At 48.4% G+C, this 20,123-nt stretch overlaps 2 protein-coding genes across 2 annotated transcripts; one reads left to right on the forward strand and one right to left on the reverse strand.

The window, feature by feature from the left end:
* The first annotated feature begins 12,283 nt into the window (after nucleotides 1-12,283).
* Nucleotides 12,284-15,520, forward strand: LOC103651032 (protein UPSTREAM OF FLC). Its single transcript, XM_008676625.3, has 4 exons — nucleotides 12,284-13,012; nucleotides 13,135-13,204; nucleotides 13,306-14,130; nucleotides 15,140-15,520. Exons 1-4 carry the CDS (start codon nucleotides 12,790-12,792, stop codon nucleotides 15,276-15,278), a joined length of 1,257 nt encoding a protein of 418 aa, XP_008674847.1. The 5' UTR covers nucleotides 12,284-12,789; the 3' UTR covers nucleotides 15,279-15,520.
* Nucleotides 15,521-17,512: 1,992 nt separating this feature from the next.
* LOC103651033 (zinc finger protein ZAT9) lies at nucleotides 17,513-18,475 on the reverse strand. The gene has a single exon (XM_008676626.3). It carries the CDS (start codon nucleotides 18,318-18,320, stop codon nucleotides 17,772-17,774), a length of 549 nt encoding a protein of 182 aa, XP_008674848.1. The 5' UTR covers nucleotides 18,321-18,475; the 3' UTR covers nucleotides 17,513-17,771.
* Nucleotides 18,476-20,123: the final 1,648 nt, after the last annotated feature.

Raw genomic sequence — 20,123 nt, forward strand, 5'->3', positions numbered from 1 at the left:
CAAGCAACTCCAAGAAGGCACTTTTATTAGCCAAACAAAATACACTCAAGACATTCTAACCAAGTTTGGAATGAAGGATGCCAAGCCCATCAAGACACCCATGGGAACCAATGGACATCTCGACCTCGACACGGGAGGTAAATCCGTCGATCAAAAGGTATATCGGTCGATGATTGGATCATTGCTTTATTTATGTGCATCTCGACCGGACATTATGCTTTCCGTATGCATGTGTGCAAGATTCCAAGCCGACCCTAAGGAATCACACCTTACGGCCGTAAAACGAATCTTGAGATATTTGGCTTATACACCTAAGTTTGGGCTTTGGTACCCTCGGGGATCCACATTTGATTTGATTGGTTATTCGGATGCCGATTGGGCAGGGTGTAAGATTAATAGGAAAAGCACATCGGGGACTTGCCAGTTCTTGGGAAGATCCTTGGTGTCTTGGGCTTCAAAGAAGCAAAATTCGGTTGCTCTTTCCACCGCCGAAGCCGAGTATATTGCCGCAGGCCATTGTTGCGCACAATTGCTTTGGATGAGGCAAACCCTGCGGGACTACGGTTACAAATTAACCAAAGTCCCTTTGCTATGTGATAATGAGAGTGCAATCCGCATGGCGGATAATCCCGTTGAGCATAGCCGCACTAAGCACATAGCCATTCGGTATCATTTTCTTAGGGATCACCAACAAAAGGGGGATATCGAGATTTCATATATTAACACTAAAGATCAATTAGCCGATATTTTTACCAAGCCACTTGATGAACAATCTTTTACCAGACTTAGGCATGAGCTCAATATCCTTGATTCTAGGAACTTTTTTTGTTAAATTGCACACATTGCTCTTCTATATACCTTTGATCATGTCTCTTTCATATGCTATGACTAATGTGTTTTTCAAGTCTATTTCAAACCAAGTCATAGGTGTATTGAAAGGGAATTGGAGTCTTCGACGAAGACAAAGGCTTCCACTCCGTCACTCATCCTTCGTCGTCGCTCCGAGAGACTCTCCATCTTTGGGGAGAGAGCAAAATGACTTCGTCTTTGGTATAATCTTAACTCATTTATTTATGACCAAAGGGGAAGATAGCACTTTGTGGGCTCTAATGATTCCGCTTTTGGCGATTCATGCCAAAAAGGGGGAGAAAGTAAGGGCCCAAAGCAAAAGGACCGCACCACCACCAATTTCAAAAACTTCGTGTTTCCAAGAATATTATCAATTGGTTTCCTATTATGTTCAAAAGGGGAGAGAAAGTAATATTTCAAAAATGATATATCAAAACCCTCTTGAACACTAAGAGGAGGATCTCATTTAGGGGGAGTTTTGTTTAAGTCAAAGGAAAAGCATTTGAAACAGGGGGAAAATTTCAAATCTTGAAAATGCTTCTCAAAATCTTATTTATTTACCTTTGACTATTTGCAAAAGAACTTTGGAAAGGATTTACAAAAGAGTTTGCAAAAACAAAACATGTGGTGCAAGCGTGGTCCAAAATGTTAAATAAGAAACAATCCATGCATATCTTGTAAGTATTGGCTCAATTTCAAGCAACCTTTGCACTTACATTATGCAAACTAGTTCAATTATGCACTTCTACATTTGCTTTGGTTTGCGTTGGCATCAATCACCAAAAAGGGGGAGATTGAAAGGGAATTAGGCTTACACCTAGTCCCTAATTAATTTTGGTGGTTGAATTGCCCAACACAAATAGTTGAACTAACTAGTTTGCCCAAGTGTATATATTATACAGGTGTAAAAGGTTCACACTCGGCCAATAAAAAGATCAAGTTTTGGATTCAACAAAGGAGCAAAGAGGCAACCGAAGGCACCTCTGGTCTGGGGGCACCGGACTGTCCGGTGTACACCGGACAGTGTCCGGTGCGCCACCGGACAGTGTCCGGTGCACCAGAGGACTCCCACTCGAACTCGCCACCTCCGGGAATTTCCAGAGGCAACTCCGCTATAATTCACCGGACTGTCCGGTGTGCACCGGACATGTCCGGTGCTCCAAGGAAGAGCGGCCTCCGGAACTCGCCAGCCTCGGGAATGGATCGTAGCTGCTCCACTATAATTCACCGGACTGTCCGGTGTACACCGGACTGTCCGGTGCAACAGCGGGGCAACGGCTATTTCGGCGCCAACGGCTACCTGCGACGCATTTAATGCGCGCTGTGCGCGCGCAGAAGTCAGGCGCGCCCATACTGGCGCACCGGACAATGAACAGGAGATGTCCGGTGTGCACCGGACAGCCAGGCGGGCCCACAAGTCAGAAGCTCCAACGGTCAGAATCCAACGGCAGTGATGACGTGGCGGGGGCACCGGACATGTCCGGTGTGCACCGGACTGTCCGGTGCGCCATCAAACAGACAGCCTCCCAACGGCCACTTTTGGTGGTTGGGGCTATAAATACCCCAACCACCCCATCATTCATTGCATCCAAGTTTTCCACTTCCCAACTACTACAAGAGCTCTAGCATTCAATTCTAGACACACCAAAGAGATCAAATCCTCTCCAAATTCCACACAACGCCATAGTGACTAGAGAGAGTGATTTGTTTGTGTTCTTTCGAGCTCTTGCGCTTGGATTGCTTCTTTTCTTTCTCACTTGCTCTTGTGATCAACACTTCATTGTAATCAAGGCAAGAGGCACCAATTGTGTGGTGGCCCTTGCGGGGAAGTTTTATTCCCGGCTTTGATTTGAGAAGAGAAGCTCACTCGGTCCGAGGGACCGTTTGAGAGAGGGAAGGGTTGAAAGAGACCCGGCCTTTGTGGCCTCCTCAACGGGGAGTAGGTTTGAGAGAACCGAACCTCGGTAAAACAAATCCGCGTGTCTCACTTCATTATTCGCTTGCGATTTATTTTGCGCCCTCTCTCGCGGACTCGTTTTTATTTCTAACGCTAACCCGGCTTGTAGTTGTGTTTATATTTGTAAATTTCAGTTTCGCCCTATTCACCCCCCCTCAAGGCGACTATCAGGTGTCACTGTCTTTAGAAGAAGTGATGATTCAATAGCATTTAAGGGTGTGTTAGAGGGTCAGCTATACTTGGTAGATTTTGATAGAGCTGAACTCGACACATGCTTAATTGCTAAGACTAACATCGGTTGGCTCTGGCACCGCCGACTAGCCCATGTTGGGATGAAGAATCTTCACAAGCTTCTAAAGGGAGAACACATTTTAGGACTAACCAATGTTCATTTTGAGAAAGACAGGGTTTGTAGCGCATGCCAAGCAGGAAAGCAAATTGGTGCCCATCATCCACACAAGAACATCATGACGACCGACAGGCCGCTTGAGCTACTCCACATGGATCTATTCGGCCCGATTGCTTACATAAGCATCGGCGGGAGTAAGTATTGTCTTGTAATAGTGGATGATTATTCTCGCTTCACTTGGGTATTCTTTTTGCAGGAAAAATCTCAAACCCAAGAGACCTTAAAGGGATTCTTGAGACAAGCTCAAAATGAGTTCGGCTTAAGGATCAAGAAAATTAGAAGCGACAACGGCACGGAGTTCAAGAACTCTCAAATCGAAGGCTTCCTTGAGGAGGAGGGCATCAAGCATGAGTTCTCTTCTCCCTACACGCCACAACAAAATGGTGTAGTGGAGAGGAAGAATCGAACTCTATTGGACATGGCAAGGACCATGCTTGATGAGTATAAGACTTCGGATCGGTTTTGGGCCGAGGCGGTCAACACCGCCTGCTATGCCATCAACCGGTTATATCTACACCGAATCCTCAAGAAGACATCTTATGAACTCCTAACCGGTAAAAAGCCCAATATTTCATATTTTAGAGTCTTTGGTAGCAAATGTTTTATTCTTGTTAAAAGAGGAAGAAAATCTAAATTTGCTCCTAAGGCTGTAGAAGGCTTTTTACTAGGATATGATTCAAACACAAGGGCATACATAGTCTTTAACAAGTCCACTGGACAAGTTGAAGTTTCTTGTGACGTTGTGTTTGATGAGACTAACGGCTCTCAAGTAGAGCAAGTTGATCTTGATGAGATAGGTAATGAAGAGGCTCCATGCATCGCACTAAGGAACATGTCCATTGGGGATATGTGTCCTAAGGAATCCGAAGAGCCTCCAAATGCACAAGATCAACCGTCCACCTCCACTCAAGCATCTCCTCCGACTCAAAATGAGGATGAAGCTCAAGTTGATGAAATAGAAGATCAAGCAAATGAGCCACCTCAAGATGACGGTAATGATCAAGGGGGAGATGCAAATGATCAAGACAAGGAGGATGAAGAACAAAGGCCGCCACACCCAAGAGTCCACCAAGCAATCCAACGAGATCACCCCGTCGACACCATCCTCGGCGACATTCATAAGGGGGTAACTACTAGATCTCGTGTTGCACATTTTTGTGAGCATTACTCTTTTGTTTCCTCTATTGAGCCACACAGGGTAGAGGAAGCACTCCAAGATTCGGATTGGGTGGTGGCGATGCAAGAGGAGCTCAACAACTTCACTAGGAATAAGGTATGGCATTTAGTTCCACGTCCTAATCAAAATGTTGTAGGAACCAAATGGGTCTTCCGCAACAAGCAAGACGAGCATGGTGTGGTGACAAGGAACAAAGCTCGACTTGTGGCCAAGGGATACTCCCAAGTCGAAGGTTTGGATTTCGGTGAAACCTATGCACCCGTAGCTAGGCTTGAGTCAATTCACATATTATTAGCCTATGCTACTTACCATGGCTTCAAGCTTTATCAAATGGACGTGAAGAGTGCCTTCCTCAATGGACCAATCAAGGAAGAGGTCTATGTTGAGCAACCTCCCGGCTTTGAAGATAGTGAGTACCCTAACCATGTCTATAGGCTCTCTAAGGCGCTTTATGGGCTCAAGCAAGCCCCAAGAGCATGGTATGAATGCCTAAGAGATTTCCTTATAGCTAATGACTTCAAAGTCGGCAAGGCCGATCCTACTTTATTCACTAAAACTCTTGACAATGATTTGTTTGTATGCCAAATTTATGTTGACGATATTATATTTGGGTCTACTAACGAATCTACATGTGAAGAATTTAGTAGGATCATGACACAAAAATTCGAGATGTCGATGATGGGGGAGTTGCAGTATTTTCTAGGATTCCAAGTCAAGCAACTCCAAGAAGGCACCTTCATTAGCCAAAAAAAGTATACTCAAGACATTCTAACCAAGTTTGGAATGAAGGATGCTAAGCCCATCAAGACACCCATGGGAACCAATGGGCATCTCGACCTCGACACGGGAGGTAAATCCGTCGATCAAAAGGTATACCGGTCGATGATAGGTTCTTTACTCTATTTATGTGCATCTCGACCGGACATTATGCTTTCCGTTTGCATGTGTGCAAGATTCCAATCCGACCCTAAGGAATCTCACCTTACGGCCGTAAAACGAATCTTGAGATATTTGGCTTATACTCCTAAGTTTGGGCTTTGGTACCCTCGGGGATCCACATTTGATTTGATTGGTTATTCGGATGCCGATTGGGCGGGGTGTAAGATTAATAGAAAGAGCACATCGGGGACTTGCCAGTTCTTGGGAAGGTCCTTGGTGTCTTGGGCTTCAAAGAAGCAAAATTCGGTCGCTCTTTCTACCGCCGAAGTCGAGTACATTGCCGCAGGCCATTGTTGCGCGCAATTGCTTTGGATGAGGCAAACCCTGCGGGACTACGGTTACAAATTAACCAAAGTCCATTTGCTATGTGATAATGAGAGTGCAATCAAGATGGCGGATAATCCCGTCGAGCATAGCCGCACTAAACACATAGCCATTCGGTATCATTTTCTTAGGGATCACCAACAAAAGGGAGATATCGAGATTTCTTACATTAACACTAAAGATCAATTAGCCGATATCTTTACCAAGCCTCTTGATGAACAATCTTTTAACAAACTTAGGCATGAGCTCAATATTCTTGATTCGCGAAATTTCTTTTGCTAAATTGCACACATAGCTCATTTGTATACCTTTGATCATGTCTCTTTCCTATGCTATGACTAATGAGTTTTCAAGTCTATTTCAAACCAAGTCATAGGTATATTGAAAGGGAATTGGAGTCTTCGGCGAAGACAAAGGCTTCCACTCCGCAACTCATCCTTCGCCGTCACTCCGCGCATCTCTCCATCTTTTGGGGGAGAGTTCAAAAGCAAAAGGACTTCGTCTTTGGTATAATCTTCACTTTTTTACTTATGACCAAAGGGGGAGAGAGCATTACAAAGGGCTTATATTTCATTCAAAATATCCGTTTTTTGCGATTCATGCCAAAGGGGGAGAAAGTATTAGCCCAAAGCAAAAGGACCGCACCACCACCTATTTTAAAATTGGAGATTTTCAATTGGTATCTTATTGTGTTCAAAAGGTGGAGAAAGTAGTATTTCAAAAATGATATATCAAAACCCTCTTGAACACTAAGAGGAGGATCTCATTTAGGGGGAGTTTTGTTTAGTCAAAGGCAAAAGCATTTGAAACAGGGGGAGAAAATTTCAAATCTTGAAAATGCTTCGTAAAATCTTATTCATTTACCTTTGACTATTTTGCAAAAGAACTTTGAAAAGGATTTACAAAAGAATTTGCAAAAACAAAATCTATGGTGCAAGCGTGGTCCAAAATGTTAAAAATGAAGAAACAATCCATGCATATCTTGTAAGTATTTATATTGGCTCAATTCCAAGCAACCTTTGCACTTACATTATGCAAACTAGTTCAATTATGCACTTCTATATTTGCTTTGGTTTGTGTTGGCATCAATCACCAAAAAGGGGGAGATTGAAAGGGAATCAGGCTTACACCTAGTTCCTAATAATTTTGGTGGTTGAATTGCCCAACACAAATAATTGGACTAACCAGTTTGCTCTAGTGTATAAGATATACAGGTGCCAAAGGTTCACAACAAGCCAATTAAAAAGACCACTGTTGAGTTCAAAATAGAGAGCTAAAGGCATCCCGAAAGGCTCCCTGGTCTGGCGCACCGGACTGTCCGGTGTGCCACCGGATAGTGTCCGGTGCACCAGGGGACTTCGCACTGAACTCCTCAGCCTCGAGAATTTTCAGAGCCGACGCGCTATAATTCACCGGACATGTCCGGTGTACACCGGACAGTGTCCGGTGCCCCAAGAGGACGCGGCTCTGGAACTTGGTAGCCTCGGGAATTCGCGGCAGCTGCTCCGCTATAATTCACCGGACATGTCCGGTGTACACTGGACTGTCCGGTGTAACAACGGGGCAACGACTACTTCGGTGCCAACGGCTACCTGCGGACGCATTAAATGCGCGCCAGCGCGCGTAGAAGTCAGGCACGCCCATACTGGCGCACCAGACACTCTACAGTACATGTCCGGTGCGCCACCGGACATCCAGGCGGGCCCATAAGTCAGAGCTCCAACGGTCGGAACCTAACGGTTTTGGTGACGTGGCTGGCGCACCGGACATGTGCGGTGTGCACCGGACTGTCCGGTGCACCATTCGACAGTCAGCCCCACCAAACGGATAGTTTGGTGGTTGGGGCTATAAATACCCCCAACCACCCACCATTCATTGCATCCAAGTTTTCCACTTCTCAACCACTTACAAGAGCTAGGCATTCAATTCTAGACACACCAAATAGATCAAATCCTCTCCAATTCCACACAAGGCTTTAGTGATTAGAGAGAGAGATTTGTCGTGTTCCTTTGAGCTCTTGCGCTTGGATTGCTTCTTTTCTTTCTCACTTGTTCTTGTGATCAAAACTCCATTGTAATCAAGGCAAGAGGCACCAATTGTGTGGTGGCCCTTGCGGGGAAGTTTTGTTCTCGGTTTTGATTTGAGAAGAGAAGCTCACTCGGTCCGAGGGACCGTTTGAGAGAGGGTAAGGGTTGAAAGAGACCCGACCTTTGTGGCCTCCTTAACGGGGAGTAGGTTTGCGAGAACCGAACCTCAGTAAAACAAATCCGCGTGTCACACTCTTCATTTGCTTGCGATTTGTTTTGCGCCCTCTCTTTCGAACTCGTTATTATTTCTAACGCTAACCCGGCTTGTAGTTGTGATTAATTTTGTAAATTTCAGTTTCGCCCTATTCACCCCCTCTAGGCGACTATCAATTAGCTGATTTCTTGTCTTGAGTGAACTTGCGATCAGGGCACTCTCTTGCCCAATGTTGATCACTGCCACAGACAAAGCATCCTCCCTTTCCCTTGTTATTGTTGTTCTTCTTTTTAAACTGTGCTATTTGAACAGGTTTATTCGCATTCTCTTGTTTGTTCTGGTTTTTCTTCTTGTTAAACTTGCAGAAGTTTCTCTTCTGCACCACATTAGCAGTAGAGGTCTCAACACCTTTTCCACTGTCCTTTGTTCTAGCCCTTTCCTCAACATCAAGAGTACCAATGAGCTCTTCCACATTGAACTCTTGTCTCTTATGTTTGAGAGAGGTAGCAAAGTCCTTCCAAGAAGGTGGTAACTTGGCGATTATACCGCCAGCCACAAACTTGTCAGGCAAAGGACAAGGAAAAGTTCGAGTTCCTTAGCTAGTGCCTGAAACTCATGAGCCTGTTCCACTACAGATCGGTTCTCAACCATCTTGTAGTCATACAGCTGCTCCATGAGATATAGCTCGCTACCAGCGTCAGTAACTCCAAACTTTCCGACAAGTGCATCCCACAGCTCTTTCCCTGTGGGAAGGATGATATAGCTTTTCTGGAATTTTGTATCCAGTGCGCTAATTACTGCTCCTCGAAAGAGGTTGTCTTCAGCCTTAAACTTAGCCTCATTCTCAAGAGGTAAGTCGGCAGGCTTGCCCTCAGCGGCATGAAAACAAGACATTGCAGTTAGCCACAATTCCATCTTAGTTTTCCATATCAAGAAGTTTTTACCATCAAAAGGATCAGGCTTTAACACAGCAGCAAAACCTATGATAGAAAAATGTCTAACATTAGGTTTTTGGATTGTTAGAAATATAGGCATTTTCCATATCATTTTAATTCCATAAATTAACATTATGATGATGACATATAAAATATGTTTAATCATAGAAATCACTATCTCAAATATATCCATAACAATATGGATCAAGAGAACATAGAGCATGTGAAACATATAAATATAATAAGTATATAAACATGGTTCATGAATTATTACGGAACAACTAAAAATAAGTAGATAGCAATATAAACAGCATGACTGTAAAACTGAAACAAACAGATATAACATATTATAAAATGACAGAACAGAAGAGATAAATACATGACTACATATAAAACAGCAGAGGTGAATATACGAAACATATGTAATTTGCAGAACGCAAAACAGTAAGGAAATAAACTAATCATACCCTCCCATACGCTCTGATGATCCAGATCCTTGTCCAGCTTCCCTTGTCATGTCACCAGGAAGAAGACGCTTTGGGCAGTCGCGTAGACGCTCCCCAAAAACCTAATTGTCGATCCCTCGTGCAAGGTCTCGAACGACAAGGGCTCCGGAGGCACCTGCCCTCTCGCTTCTCTGTGCGTGCAGAGTCACGAGATGGGAACACTCTCACTTGCGGCTGGGTTGTGATTCTGTTCGTGTGTTCTCGCATGTACCGAGTGACAGGGGTGCTCCTCTATTTAACCTCTCGCAGAGGGAAGCTGAAGGAGAAAGGTCTCGCCGAGTCACGCCAAGAGTCGGTCAGCTCTCGCCGAGTCATGCCATGAGTCGGCCAGCTCTCGCCGAGTCATGCCATGAGTCGGCCAGCTGAAGGAGAAGGGTCACCCGGCTGACGAAGAGACAGGCAACTGAAAGGTTAACGCGGTTAGTGAGTGCTAAAAATTAACACCACCACACCACACCACGCCTGCCTGCCTCGCCCGACCCGGCGGCGGCGCGCGCGCGCGTGTGGCACGTCCTTGTCCATTTCTTGACTTCTCAAGTTAAGTGGAATAATTCCCACCATATAAGTCAAGCCAAAAGACCCTTGGACTTCCAATATGGTACTATTGGTATTCTCCACCATTACACACTATAGAGTTTATTCAATAAATGGGCCAGGCCCATAAAAGATCCAACAGAGCACACTCCGTGACCCTGACCCTAGCGAGCTCCACGACGGTGCACGGCTCCAGGCTCCAGCTCTGTTCGGGCCGAGGCCTCGTCGGTTTGTGCAGCTCGTTGTGTTCAGCAACATCTTATATATTCATCCTCTATATCTATCATTTACAATCTCGTGTAAAATATTATATCCTTTATATCTCCTTGCTCTCTAAAAAAGTACTCTAAACACAAATATCTATATTATAGTATTTTTTATTTTTTATATACTTATTTATCATAATCTTGTACATATTTTAGTTTTGCTAAATCGATTGTTTAAAGTATTCAAATAGATGGAGGAGAGAGAAACTCTATATATAGATGATTTAACAACGTACTATAAATTTAGATGTTGTTGCTGGAGGGGTCCGTTGGAGCCGGTCTAAATGTAAGCGGGGCATACCCCTACAGCAACAGGACATTTGAGTAGAGCTCGTTTGGTAGAGCTTCACTTTATAATTCTCTAACCCAGTTAGCTGATTCTCTATTAGAGTGATTACGAGTGATTCTCTATAAGAATTGAATCTATTTAACGAAAATTGTTTAGTAAATAGGCTGTGAAGCGATTTTTGAGGGTTGGAAAGAAGGTTGCAAGCGGTGGGAAGCTGGTTTTGTTGTCTCGTACTTTCTAGTACAAAATCGAAACTAGATTTACTTTACTCCTGCTATAAAGTAATTCAGATTTTTATCGTTTACATCTGCAGAAATATTTCGCAATTCAGATTTTTATCATTTACATCTGCAGAAATAATTCTCGCTAATAGCGCAGCCGTGGAGCTCTGCCAAACGCCCAACTGCGTTCTCCTGCACTTGGAGACGGATGTGGGCTTTTTCCCATGCTCTAAATCACATGCCAGGTGGTAGGGCAGGATTACCTGTGTGTTTTTTTCCTTGCCCCTACCGACCAAACATCGTTGGCTCCGCCAGATCTGCTACCCAAATTAAAGAAGAAACATGCGCCGGCGTCCAGCACGAAGAGCTTCCGGACAGGAATGAACGCGAGCCCGGCCATCGATTGCTCTCGTCTCGCCTGACAGAAAGCGCGGCTCGCCACGGCGGTTAATCAGTGCGCTACGCTTACCGGGGCGCTGTGAAAGACGAGGGATTCTGTAAAAAGCCGAATGCTCACATCAGTACACGACACGCGGGAGACAGAGCAGGGCGACGAGCCGCGCGCGGATCTCGACGGCCCGGCGCGGTGGCGCGTCCGCACCGCCCCGTCCCAGTCGTCTCCGTTTCCGTGGGTCAAACGCAGTCGCGATCCCCCGCGCGCTCCGGTAGCTCCCTCCCTTCCCTCCCCGGTGTCGCCGCCCGGCCGTCGTGCGCTCTCGCTTTCCGCAACTGGCGCCTCATCCCGTAGCCGGTGGAGCCTCCCGCTTGTCCTCACCGCCTGTCCCCTTCGGCAGTACTGTAAATACTCCTCCGCCTGGGGGTGGGGGTTAACTTCCAAGTATGATTTATTCAACTGCCTAGGGAGCTGCTGACGGGTGGGCCACCGGGCACTGGACGGCTTTGATTGTTTATAGTATTAGGCTATTAGCCTAAGCGTGGCCCGTGGTGGGCCCCTCCCCTGTCACGTGGCTCGGATTAGTATACTTGTCCCATCTTCTCCACGGCACGCACAGCGCAGGCAGAGCAGCGGGTTGGAAGTTGGAACTCGGAGGCCCCACCGCCCCAGCCCAAATGCAAGCGGGGCAGGACAGGGATTGCAGCCTTCACCTGCACGCAAATGCCTCCAAATGTTACCAACATCAGCGCGGCATACCCGTGCTCGATCCGCTCACATGATGCACATCACAAGATTATTTTGTACGCGCAGCCGCAGACACGCACAACGTAGAGCCAGTAAACAAATCGTTGGAAACTTGGAACGGTCTGGACGGACCGGAGGAAGCAGCGTTGAGGTACTAGTACTACACACTTTCTACGTCGCGGGCCTTAGACTTGGTGGACCAGCGGGAAGCCAGGGGGCTGCCATTTTCCCTTGTCTTGGACTCGCCGGCGCGTCTGGTCAGCGTGTGTCTGGTCTGGGTCTCGTGAGTCAAAGGCGCACGTTAAAACAAATTGCTCTCTAGTACTTCCACTCACTGCCAGGGCAGCGCTAAACCAGCTGCCATTTTCACCATCCTCGAAGACAAGCCTTTCAGCTTGTTCGCTGCGGCTTGCTGCGGCTGCAATCCGGCTGCGGCTGCGGCTTCTACAGTATTTTTCTCTCTATGGATTGCAGCTGCAGCAATCCAAACAGCTGCAACAGTGTCGGCTTGTAGCCAGCCGAACACGCCCTTTGCAACCCGGCCGGCAGGCCTCGTTGGCTGGTCACCACCGACACTAATTAAGCTCCTGTTTTAAGTACTAGCAGCAGCACTTAACCACCAGGGACGGCCTGCCTGCCTGCCATTGCCATTGCCATGCAAAAGATGCACTGCTCCAGCAGTTAGTTGACCTCAAGAGCCAGAGAGGAAACCAAGGAGAAAACAACAAAGATCAGGCAGGGTTTTTTCCCTCTCGGCTGCCTTTCACAGGCTCCACAGTACACCAAGCCACGCACATCGCCGCGGTTGCAGTGCGGCTGGTCCTAGTAGCACGATTTCAATGCCTGCAACTGCAGTGTGCGCTGCGCCTCTGAGAGCTGAGCCCTTTCTTTTGCACCTTCCCTTGTGTCGCAGTCGCACTCGCGCCATTTGAAACGCCACTACGACTCTACGACCTCGCTCGCTAGTGCTCCAGCGCGCGCCCGGCCGGTTTGGTATAAGCATGGCGGTTGCGGCGGCGGGCAGCAGGGCGAGAGCGGAGCAGGCCAGGCTGCAGTGGCGGGAGCAGGAGCCCCGGAGCCCCGAGATGGCCGCGCCGCCAAGGCCGCCCAGGCCGCGCCCGGCGAGGGCGGCGGTCGTGTACTACCTGGCGAGGAACGGCCACCTCGAGCACCCGCACTTCATGGAGGTCGCGCTCTCCTGCCCCGACGGCCTCTACCTCCGAGGTACGAATACGATACGAATGCTTCCCTTCATCGCGCCAGCTTATCTTCGTTTTTTTTGGGGGCCCCTGTCTTAACCGCGCTGAGCGCTCTGCTCTGCGTCGCCGTTGCTTTCGTGCGCGTAGATGTGATCGACCGGCTCGACGCGCTGAGAGGCAAAGGGATGGCGCGCGTGTACTCATGGGCGTCCAAGAGGTTTGGGGCTCTCGTTTTGGTCAATGCTGCAAAAGTGCAAACCAGTGTGGTGCGCCAGACCGTGACGTGCGTGCGTCCCTCGCGATCTCGCTGCGATGCAGGAGCTACCGGAACGGCTTCGTGTGGCACGACCTGGCGGACGACGACTACATCCACCCGGTGGTCGGCCGGGAGTACGTGCTCAAGGGCACCGAGCGCCTGCACCCGGTGCCGCCGCCGGCGCTGCTGGACGCGGCGGCCGCGTCCTCCTCGTCGTCCGGCTCGCAGGAGACGCCCACCTCGTCGTCCTCTGCCGGGTGGGAGGCGCGCGGCAGGACGGCTCACCGGATGAAGAGCGCCAGCGCGTGTGGCGCGGCCGACGCCGAGCTCGGGGAGTACGTGGCGTACAAGGGCGAGGAGCGCGCCGCGGACGCCGCGACGCAGACCGAGGACGGCGGCCGCGGCCACGGCCACAGCCACAGCCAGAGGCGCGTCCTGGCTCCCGCCGCGCAGGAGGAGCTGAGCAGGGCGGAGACGACGTCGCCGCCGACGGCGTCCACGAGCCCCGAGACGCTGGAGGCGCTCATCAGGGCGGACGGGCGCGTTGTGGCGGCCGTCAGCGGCAGCGGCCGGGCCAGGGCGTCCTCCGTGCTCATGCAGCTCATCTCGTGCGGGTCCGTGTCCGTGCGGGACGCCTCGGTGGTGCCGCGCGCGCAGGCGCAGGCACAGGCGCACCACCACCACCACCACCACCACCGCGCCCGCCGCCCGCCCCGCCCGCCGGCGTCCGCGGCCGTCGACCTGCCGTCGTACCGCGCCAAGATCGTGGAGGACAAGGAGTACTTCAGCGGGAGCATCATCGAGACCGCGAAGCGCTCGCCGGCCGACGACGTCACGTCCCTGGACCTGGCCGTTCTCCGGCGCTCGTCGTCGTACAACGCGGAGAGGTAAGGATCACCGAGCCCCGTCCCTCTCGCAATCATTGGCGCGACGGCGCGAGCATCAGCCTCCGGAAACCGATCCGTCGCTTACGCGAAACGCCTCTCGTTCGTAGTAGTAAGCTCATTGTCATATGCCAGCAGGCAGCAGGAGTGAGTGAGGATGAGATGCCACTGTTACATTGAACCAACCATCCTGTCCTAGTAGAGAGTTAAGGCTCTCTGGCCCGCCCATGGCCGCAGCTGCGTCTGAAGAACCCACCACGTCATTGCCGTACGAGCAAGATACGCCCGAGTAAATGGTTACCTCATCCGTAAATAGAAGTAGGTCTCGCGGAGCTGTCGCGCACCATACATCACAACACCGATCACATGTCCAGCATGTTCATTTTAGTCTCAATCCACGCGACTAATAAATAGGTTTGAATCAAAATCTCTCTTAACTCCTTTCAATTTCGTCCAATCCACGTGAGAGATGAAAATAACCGAGCAAAGTCTTAATCGGGTAATCCAGGTGGATTGGAATGGTTTGATATAAAATTTAAACTAAAACTCCATAGCAAATAGCTTTAATCCATATGGATTGTATCCTGCAACGGGCGGGACCTGCTCCTGCTGTCGTTCCGTGCGAGCTGGGCAGGCTCGGGAGCACCAAATCCCTGAGCCGCTTTTGGCGCGCGCATGTACGCTCTACTTTTCAGAAGGATTAAGTCTGAAGCTACTCATAATCTGCTTATACTGCCCAGTTCGTTCTTTGAGAAGAGAATAACTTGATGACTGATGTGAGCCTGTAACAGCAGGCTTTGTCAGGCATGCATTTCAAACCTTTGCTTAATTTGAAGCAATGGTCCCCAGACGAGCCCTAAACATCCTGCATCTACGAGTGCCTAGAAATGAGAAATTGTACATACCCCTACACTACACTGCCATGTGCGACGTACGAGAAGAGTGATGATGAGGACGGCGATACGATGATCCGAGCCGTGCTGATGGGCTCTGAATATGCGTTGGCTGGCAGGGTGATAAAGCTGGAGGTGGCGAAGGAGGCCGGGGACCTGCACGACCGCTGCATCCCGCGGAAGCCCAAGGGCAAGAAAGACGGCTGGCTACCTGGTCATCTCCTGCAGCTGCAGCGCGCAGGCGCAGCAGGGGAATAGCAAGGGATGACGTCGTGTGGGCGTCATCGTTGGTATCCTACAGTATGCGTTGCGTTGGGAACGGTCGTAGATGAGTGTCCGTCCACTAGTCCAGTTTGGTGTCTTCTGGTTGTTAGATGCTGATTGCTGAATGCTTGCCTGTGATTTCCGTGTGGGCTAGCGACTTCACGTTATACGTGTCCTGTCTGCCTCGATGTCTGGACTGTTTAATTACTACTCCCTAGTGATCTGATTCTCTTTCTGCTAATGGGTTTAAAATTACTCCTCGCGTGTTCACGTACACTTGTACTGGATACGCGTGATGAGCCCTGTCCGTGGCGCTGCATGGACCGCGATGGATGTATAGTAGTACGTACCATGGTAGCACGGCGCCGATGGGTTATGCTATTATTACTTGCCGTCCTCAGATTCCTCCCAGCGTCCCCAGTTCTGGATATGTGCCACCTCATTCCTCCCAGCGCAAAGCAGTACGTACTCGATTGTGCCACCTTTATTTCTCTGGGGGAGAGGTTCTCCAGGAATCAGGAGGCCTTTTTTTTTTGCTGCTAGACAAACCTAATGATCAGACAGTTCTGTCCCTGCTATTACTACTGCACCTTACAATTTGTCGGTCTCCAAACTAGCACGGCCCAGCCCTCAACCAAGAGGTCTAAATACCGGTGGATCCAGGTTGCAAGTTCCAACATGAGTTTAATGTACCAGCACTTCTCAGACTTTGCACACTGTGTCACTTAGACCTCGAACATAGAAAATCAGAGAAAGTCCTTAAACTTAGTCGATCCGTGCAAAATCGTTCAAAACCGGATTTACCCGAACCAAATGTTGATGTGGTGTGCCACACTAGAGGGCACTAATTGAGTTCAGGGACCCAACTGAGATAGCATGTCAAGTTCGAGAACTAAGTGACACAGAATGTCAAGTTTGGGAACTATGTGTCCAAGGTGTCGTTTGACATTTGTGTGTGTGGGGGTGAGGGTGAGGGGCTCGAACATGGTATTGCCACATTGTCATTTGGTTTAAGCAAATCTAGTTTTAGATGGATTTTTATATGGATCAGCAAAGTTCAAAGACTATTTTTCCTGGTTTTCTAAGTTCAATAACATAGCGTGCCAAATTTAGAGACCGTTGGTACATTTTACTCCATTCGTCCACAAATGTTATTCGCTATGTTATTCGTGTCAATCAAACTTTCTTAAAACGTAGAGTACTCTTCAACAAGTTCCCACGAAACCCAGAGCTTAAAACGTTCGGCCCCAGCTATTCAGCTATTCCAGGAGCAATGGTTGGCCCGGTACAGATTTCCTGAAACCTGGAACGGCCCAGTTTTAGGTCTAGTTTAGGAACCTCTATTTTTCCCAGGGTATTTCTATTTTTCCATGGAAAAATGAATTATTTCCTCTTGGAAAAATATAAATCCCTTATGAAAATGGGGTTTCCAAAATAGCTCTTAAAGTGGTTGGAACTTTCGGCTCTGGGAAGTCTGGATAAACTCTACCACACAAGGAATGACGCTATCAATCCATATGTAACGTGAATAACGCCTCACAAAATTTATAAAGACCAGTAGTTCAATGCCTGATCACAAATTCCACGAGGAACCAGCTTAGTTTTGCCCGGGAAACGTTTTACGGGGCCACACCAGAAGAGATATTTGCTACTAAAACCGAGAAATTTCACTGAACCACCCATTGAAGCAACAAGCTGTCAGATAATAACGTATCGATATTCTTACATCAAAGTTATGCAATCTAATCACAACTACGAAAGCAGTTTGCGTAGCTTTATAAATTACGAGCTACACACCCTTTAAGCTCATTCACAATATTAATTGGGTGGGATCGTTTTATATGTTTATATTATATAGGTTTCTTTTCTTTTGGTAACAAAGCTACGACGCCCAAATTAGAGATAAATACCCAATTATTTTATAATATGTTGGGGCGTGGTACCCCACCTGGGATTTCAATGCATTATGGTATGTACAACTCCAGTGTCTTTTCAGAGGGATCTAGTAGATTAAGTGGGAAACAAACTCAAGAGACGTGTTCTTAGTAAAGAGTCTCTGTCTTTACGAATTTTCTATACATATTGTCTTTTAACCGTATTAATGATTTAAGGGGCTCATGATTATATCATGGGGCTAGGTTATGCATGCCCATTAGTCGCTTTGTCTGAAGAGACTTACGGAGAACAGTAGGAAACTATGATGCTATAGTATAGTTCTCATGAGAAACTAGTTAAACTGGGTGTTCTAACTTTATTCCACCGAACCATCAAGACAATTTTACATACAACAAATGGATTGAACCGACCAATAGGCAATAGCTCTAGAAAGGAAAAAAAAAACTGACTGAATCCAGGATCAAACTATGAAGCTAAACTAAGCTAACCATCGAAGAATTCCATTTCATGCATGTTCTGGTTCTAAAACTTCAGTCACCAATCATTTACAACTCCGAATCACCACGCACGCATCCGTTTGTGCACGCTACGCTATACGAGCAGGTTGAGCAGCTGAGGCTTGGAAGAACCGCGATCGTCTTCCGACCGCCGTGGACCTTGGCCATCGGCGCTGCCGTTACCGTCGTCCAACGGCGGCAGGTTGAGGTCCGGCATGTCCCGGTCCGCCGGCTGCGCGGCTGGCGGCGGCGCCTCGCCCCTGTGGCGGCGCATGTGTCCGCCGAGCGCCTGGCCCATGGCGAACTCGAGGCCGCAGACGGCGCACTCGTGCGCCCGCGCCCTGTCCCTCTCGGCCGCCGCCTGGTCGCTGAGCATCGTCCGCGCCTGCAGCCGCGTGTGGCTGGTGCGGTGCCCGCCGAGCGCCTGGAACGACGGGAAGCGCTTGCTGCACGTCTTGCACTCGAACACGCCCTCGGCCGCCATGGCCCTGCGGGCTGCGGCGCCCGAGGACGGCGGCCGCGGCGTGCCGTCGGTGCCTGCCGCCACCGCCGACGACAGCGTGGACAGCTCCTCGGCGTGCGCCCGGACGCCCTGCATATCCTTGCTCCCCTCTGCTTCGTCTCTCGTAAGCGTCATGACCATCGAGAGATCAAACCGACGTTTTGCTGGTTCTGCAGCTCCAGCGAACTAAAAATTCCAGCCTTATGCGCACGTACGTGTTCGTATATAAACCGAGCCGAGCGCGCTTGCTTGCTTGCTTGTGATGACTGGGCTCGGGTCTCCCTCTGTGATTGAAGACTGAAGAGGCGTTCACGTCACTCAGGGCTTGGATGTGCTGAGGCTTGGACACGAAGAAACGTGACGCGGTCGCACTCGTACGTAGTATCACACTTGGTCGTCACCCGTGGCGCGCGCCTCGGATCGGAACACATGGTTAATTAGTAAAAAGGTGTTGCGTGCTTTGCCACGCGTCCAGAAGCTTTCCGGTGGACACTCGAGCGTTCAGATGGCTCGATCATCCTGGGCTAGCTGGCCATGGCCATGGGTGGCCATGGCGGCGTCGCAGGAACTCGATCAGTCGATCCTACGCGACCGGCTCACTCTGGTCTGGACTCTGGACCCACCCGCAGTCTCTTTCATCTGCGCAGTTTCCACTGGCCGCTTCCAGCTAAGTGCAGGCCGGGCTGTACGTGCACGCCTCAAGAACGTTACATGCATGTGACGTCACCTTACCTTGGCAATTTCGCAAAGAATAAGGCATAACTTTCATTCGGGTACGGATGATGAGCTAGTAATGCTGCTCGCTCACCACATGCATCGACCAACTTGTGTCATCGTGTGTACGTGCATATACGTACGTCGCCTGCACAGATACATATCCATTGTTCACTATTCATGTCGTGCATATCTTGACGAATCGAAAGTGCGGCGACCATTCCTGCACGGCACAAGACGGTGCTACTAGAGCAGCAGCCATAGAGAGAGCCTTGGACTGCCGTGCCGAACGAACCAGCAACCTAACCAAATGCATCGGCGTGGTACGTTGAGTTTTAGTTTCGTGCGCGGCGGGCGACCGGCCCACCGCCCACACGTCGGCCACACGCCGACACGCGCACGGAGCACGCCGCGGCGGCGGACGTAACGTAAGCTGTGATGCACGGGTGCGCCAAGCAGGCGAGGCCAAGCAACAGGCGCCGACGAGCCGTCGTTCGCCGAAACGAACTGGAATTTCCTCAAAAAAAATGCGGACTCTTTTGTTCCTACGTGATAGATAATAACAGGATATATCGGTTATTATAGACATTCACTTATGTCGGCTATCATCTCCACTTTTTAACGAGTTACAATATCAGTGTGCATAAATAAATATAATGTGATAGTTTAGATACAACCCTCTATTTGGATCATTGAAATTAAATTACACTCTAATAATAGTAATTTAGGCAAAGATCAACTAAGCTAATATGGTTTTATGCGAAATATATTTGTATACTATTATTAGCAATATGCGAGAGATATTTATATACTATATTTTTACTATAGAGTAGTGAGTCAAAGAGTGTATTATAAGTTACAGTGTAGAAATATATTATGTTGATACATAAACCATTTTCCAATTTAAGATAAACTTATATACGAGCTTTGGAAAGTGGTAGAACGTCAAATTACAAGCTAAACAGACTACTTTATTAAGTAGGTGTTTGAATGCAGTAGACCTAATAGTTAGTGACTAAAATTAGTTGAGATATCCAAAGACCACATCTAATAGTTCAACTATTAGCTATTTTTGGTAAATTAGTTAACAGTTACATAGCTATTTGTTAGCTAGCTAATTCCACTAAAATTTTTAAAACAAATAACTATTAATTCTATTGCATTCAAACGCCTCATAAATAAACTTCAATTCCTAATAGATCCAAACGCACCTTAGCCTAAAATGAAACA

This window comes from Zea mays, chromosome 3 (genome assembly GCF_902167145.1).
Source record: "Zea mays cultivar B73 chromosome 3, Zm-B73-REFERENCE-NAM-5.0, whole genome shotgun sequence".
In the NCBI taxonomy this organism is placed as follows: Eukaryota; Viridiplantae; Streptophyta; class Magnoliopsida; order Poales; family Poaceae; genus Zea; species Zea mays.

Bases quoted from the DNA above. Each gene is read 5' to 3' on its own strand.
- LOC103651032 (XM_008676625.3), top strand. From the start codon at position 12,790: ATGGCGGTTGCGGCGGCGGGCAGCAGGGCGAGAGCGGAGCAGGCCAGG. The intron at 13,205-13,305 runs GTTTGGGGCTCT...GCTGCGATGCAG, and splicing joins TACTCATGGGCGTCCAAGAG to GAGCTACCGGAACGGCTTCG. The intron at 14,131-15,139 runs GTAAGGATCACC...GTTGGCTGGCAG, and splicing joins TCGTCGTACAACGCGGAGAG to GGTGATAAAGCTGGAGGTGG.
- LOC103651033 (XM_008676626.3), bottom strand. From the start codon at position 18,320: ATGGTCATGACGCTTACGAGAGACGAAGCAGAGGGGAGCAAGGATATG.